The following is a 4,868-nucleotide window of genomic DNA, read 5'->3' on the forward strand; positions in this document are numbered from 1 at the left end:
GTATTTTGTGGAAGAGCCACACTCAAGGGGCCAAAGAGCCGCATGTGACTCTCGAGCCGCAGTTTGCCGACCACTGCCTTAGGTTTTTACTCCCCAGCCCTCATCCCCACTGTTGCTAGACACTGGTACCTGGTACCTTCTTCCAGATGCATCATCTGAACCCTCCTCGGGCTCTTTGCCCCCATGTGCTGGTTGATATGGGCAGCCTTTCTGGTTAAGATACTCACATGTGCCATCTCTCATCTTATAGCAGCCATGACAGGAGGCCACTGTTACCACCTCCTTTACAGATGAGAAACTGGGGCGCAGGGAAGATGACTAATGTGTCCAGAGCACAGAGTTCAGATGGCAGAGCCCACAGAGGGCACTGCGGTCAGGGGAGCGTCCAGGTCTGTGCTCTTTCCACGCTATTCCACTGCCTTCTTCACAGGGAGTTGGCTCCAGCCCTTCTTAGAGACTGTATTTTTAAAATTTTTTGTTGATTGATTTTGAGAGAGAGAAACATCAATTTGTTGTTCCCCTTATTTATGTATTCATTGGTTCCTTGTTGTATGTGCCCTGACTGGGGATCGAACCCACAACCTTCGTGTATCGGGACAAGGCTCTAACCAGCCGAGCTACCTGGCCAGGGCAAGATGGGTTTTTCTTTTTTAGAGACTGTATTTTAAAAATTTTTTGTTGATTGATTTTGGGAGAGAGAAACATCAATTTGTTGTTCCCCTTATTTATGTATTCATTGGTTCCTTGTTGTATGTGCCCTGACTGGGGATCGAACCCACAACCTTCGTGTATCGGGACAAGGCTCTAACCAGCCGAGCTACCTGGCCAGGGCAAGATGGGTTTTTCTTGCACTTTCATGAGAGGTTTACTGAAAAGTGGATTAAATAAGACCTTGTACAAAAGGGCTTAGTTCAGAGCCAGCAAATGACTGTAAGGCCCACTGTCAGGCATTTACTCTGCCTCCTGGCCTCTGGGAGAAAAGGTCTAGCTGCAGAAAGAGGCTCTGCCCAACCCTCCCTCTTGCATGGTAGCAATTCCAAAGCTGGTGGAAGATCCCGCCCTCGATAGAGAACATGCACACGGATGCAGTTCCCTGGGAGAGGTGCCCGGGGTCCCCAAGTCAAGGTTCCTGGTCATCCCGGTCTCTGCACCAGCTGGTCATCTTGTGGAGTAAAATCATTCGGCAACGATTTTCCTGCCGAGGCTGGCAGCTGCCCTGAGCTTTTCTTCCCACACGGGCACCTGTTCCAATCACTTAAGGATGCAAGACCCCGCTGTCTTCCCGCTCCTGGCCCGTCGTGTTGGGGAAGAGGGTGGTGGTCAGTGAGTGGCCTCACAGCTGAGGAGATGGAGGCCGAGTGAGGGCCAGGATCCTGACACGGGTCAGAAAGTCCCACCACCTTTGCCTAGCCCCCAGAACTCTGTCTGCCCTAGCAGAAAGACATTTCTCTGGGAAGAGCTATGGTGACTCTGAACTTGGGGTTTTCAAGGTGACTCTCGAACAAGCGAAAACCCCTCGCTGACAGCCATGCATACCCTCTTTATGCGAGAGCACAACCGGCTGGCTACCGAGCTGAGACGCCTGAATCCACAGTGGACTGGAGACCAGCTCTACCAGGAGGCTCGGAAGATCGTGGGGGCCATGGTCCAGGTAGGGAGCCTGGGGTCCCAGCATCCCCTAGAGAAAATCTGGCATGAGAAGCATCTGAAAAAAGTGGCTCCCACCCTCCTTAACACATCCTTGGGGATGCACCTCAAGTAAGTCAGGTCTGAGTGTGTATGCCCGAGATCTGACCTGTCCCCTCATTTCCGCCACCAACTCACGGTGTGAGCCTACCCATGTCACTCGGCCTCTCTGGGCTTCAGCATCTCATCAGCCAATGGGAAATCAATGTTGCGACATCTGACATGATAGACATTCAAGAATTTATGTCTGAGGAGCCCTTCGAAAAGCCAAAGGTCTGTCCAAAGGTAAAGGAGTGGGCTAGGCAGCCGCTAAGGTCATTTCTTCCTACGTCTTCTCTTCTAGATCATCACCTACCGAGACTTTCTGCCCCTGGTTCTGGGCAGGGCCCGGGCCAAGAGAACCCTGGGGCCCTACTTGGGGTACTGCTCCAATGTGGACCCTCGCGTGTCCAATGTCTTCACCCTGGCCTTCCGCTTTGGGCACACCATGCTCCAGCCCTTCGTGTACCGCTTGGACAGCCAGTACCGGGCCTCAGCACCCAACTCGCGTGTTCCGCTCAGCTCTGCCTTCTTTGCCAGCTGGCGAATCGTGCATGAAGGTGACCAGGTTTTCCAGAGGCAGTTGGGAGTGGGGTTGGGGAGCACACCCCCTCCAGTTGGGCCAGGCCTACTGCCAGGAGGCCAGCTGCTGCTCGGGCCACGGCTAATCATCTCCCCAGGACAGTGAAAACAAGGCAGGGGCCACCAAGACCCTCAGCCACGGGTCTCCCATCCCCTTTGGGATGAGGGATTTCTAAAAGGGCAGGAGATGGCTGTCAGACTGGTGGCTTGTGGGCCTGAAAGAAGCTTGCCTTCCACTCCTTTAAGTAGGGGTGACCCCTTGCCCTGACAGCACCAGCTCTCTTCATGTCCACCCAGGCCTCTGTTTTCTGAAATAATCGTCACAGAATAAAAGTGACTGGCTTATCCAGCTCTGAGCTACTTGGGCCTCCTGTGACGATGACGCAGGGGCTTCCCAGAGCTGTTCCAATCTGTGCTGCTCACATTACTCACCACCAGGTGGCATCGACCCCATCCTCCGAGGCCTCATGGCCACCCCCGCCAAGCTGAACCGGCAGGATTCCATGTTAGTGGACGAGCTCCGGGAACGGCTGTTTCAGCAAGTGAGAAGAATCGGGCTGGACCTGGCGGCTCTCAACATGCAGCGCAGCCGGGACCACGGCCTCCCAGGTGAGGGGCTGCCCACCCCTTCGCCAGGCGGGGCTTGGTGTGGTGCTGGTGGTGGTGCGGTGGGGACAGGTTTCAGGAGGTCCTGGGTGCCTCCTTTCTGACTGGGACTGTCTACAGTCTGTGCTGTGGCTCAGAGGCAGGCGAGGCCAAGGCTGATGCAGGAGGACATTTCTCGGACCACCTTTTTGCTGTCCTGCCACATCTCCGTCTGTTGCAGGGTCTGTATCTTTAGGTTCACAATGGGACCAGGCCTTGGGCACGGGAGATGAACAAAGGGGGTCTGGAATTTCCACGTAGAGAGAAACAGATATAAAAGGCAGGGACGAACCGCTCCATTCCCCAGCAAGTTCCCTAGCAAGTTCCAAGGAGAAAGGCTCGGGTTCCAGGGACAGAGAAACTGGCTCTACGTGGAGAAAGGCCGAGCCTGAGAGGCAGGGAATGGCCGGAGTAAAACGAAGGCTGCCTTGGCGAGGACACAGAAAGCTTTACCCCAGGGCAGAAGACAGATTAGGCACTTTGATGGAGAGAACTCGTTTAGTGTTTCCAGTGACCAGTCATTTTATAGAAAAGGAAATAAGCTCAAAGACATAAGGACACAGAAAGCTTTATCCCAGGGCAGAAGACAGATTAGGCACTTTCATGGATAGAACTCGTTTAGTCTTTCCAGTGACCACAGTCATTTTATAGAAAAGGAAATAAGCTCAAAGACATCCAGTAATTTGCCCAATGCCACATAACTAAGAAGTAAAATGTGAATCAAATTCAGAATTTCTCCTTTCTTCCCCGTGTTCAATCCACAATGTCAGGGGAAGGCTTTGCCCACCACCTTGCTCCTCTCCCTCCCCTCACCTGCTTCCCTGTCTACATACAGCCTGAGCTCCATCTGCCTCAACTAATCTCTGATTGTGTTATAACAGAGTGGGGGGGGGGGATTTCTACAGCACCCAACACAGCACCTGGCTGGCACACAGCAGGCACTCAAGAACCAGTTTCTTTCCTTCATTACACTTGGGTGCCCCTGACAGCTAAAGAGCTGTGGGTGCCCCCTGCTGGAGAACTGAGGTTGTTAACCACTCAAGTTGCCTCACAGAGATACTCTGTTCCCCAAATACCTGTTCCCTGCAAGCTGTCCCAGAAATATTTTCCTGATACTGTCTCTTACAGTTTATTCTAATCCCTTCCCAAATCCAACACCAAGTTTGGAATGGGAAGATATGAAGTCCACTTACTAGTAAAGTCATGGTTGCTTAAGCTCAACAAGTATCCACTAATAAAATGGTAATTACAAAGGTGATGTGAGGATCCTGAGAGATATACACGCACCAGAGCTTAGCAATGGTAAAACATGACATGGCTGTCCTTAGTTCAGCTGGGGGATGGTGTTGTGAGCTGTAGTTCAATGGGTGATGTTGGGCTAGGGTTCCTTCAGATGATGGTAAAGCCATCGCATATGTTGATGTTCCCATACATCACGTGGCCTGATCCTGGTGTGAGATCCCGATAGCTGAGATATCAGCATGGCTAGTCTTTGGAAGTTTCTGAGTAGGTGAAAAATTTGTTTTATTGAGGTACAGTTAACATCTAAAATTCACCCTTAGTAAGTATACAATTCAATGACTTTAGTATAGTCATGTATCGATCACCATATCTAATATCTTTCATTCATAAAAGAAACCTTGTAATAGCAGTCAATCATCATTTCCACCCCAGCCCCTGACGACCACGAATCTACGTTCTGTCTCTATCTATTTGCCTGGTCTGGACCTTTCATATAATGGAACCATACAGCATGTGGTCCTTTTCTGAGTAAACTTGATCCATTCTTTTCACTTCTTGTTTTGTTCACTCACTTCTTTCTTTCTTCCTTCCCTTCCTTCCTTCCTTCTTTCCTTCCTTCCTTCCTTCCTTCCTTCCTTCCTTCCTTCCTTCCTTCCTTCCTTTCTTTTTTTTTT

General features: G+C 51.1%; 1 protein-coding gene across 1 annotated transcript in view; it reads left to right on the top strand.

The window, feature by feature from the left end:
* The window catches only part of EPX (eosinophil peroxidase), a 12,316-nt gene that overhangs the window by 5,168 nt on the left and 2,280 nt on the right, over window positions 1-4,868 (top strand). Inside the window, exons 8-10 of the mRNA XM_014529803.1 lie at window positions 1,491-1,651; window positions 2,030-2,285; window positions 2,746-2,916. Coding sequence (XP_014385289.1) covers window positions 1,491-1,651; window positions 2,030-2,285; window positions 2,746-2,916 — 588 coding nt within the window. The remainder of the gene's footprint in view (window positions 1-1,490; window positions 1,652-2,029; window positions 2,286-2,745; window positions 2,917-4,868) is intronic.

Source organism: Myotis brandtii, unplaced genomic scaffold (assembly GCF_000412655.1).
Source record: "Myotis brandtii unplaced genomic scaffold, ASM41265v1 scaffold1170, whole genome shotgun sequence".
Classification (NCBI taxonomy): Eukaryota; Metazoa; Chordata; class Mammalia; order Chiroptera; family Vespertilionidae; genus Myotis; species Myotis brandtii.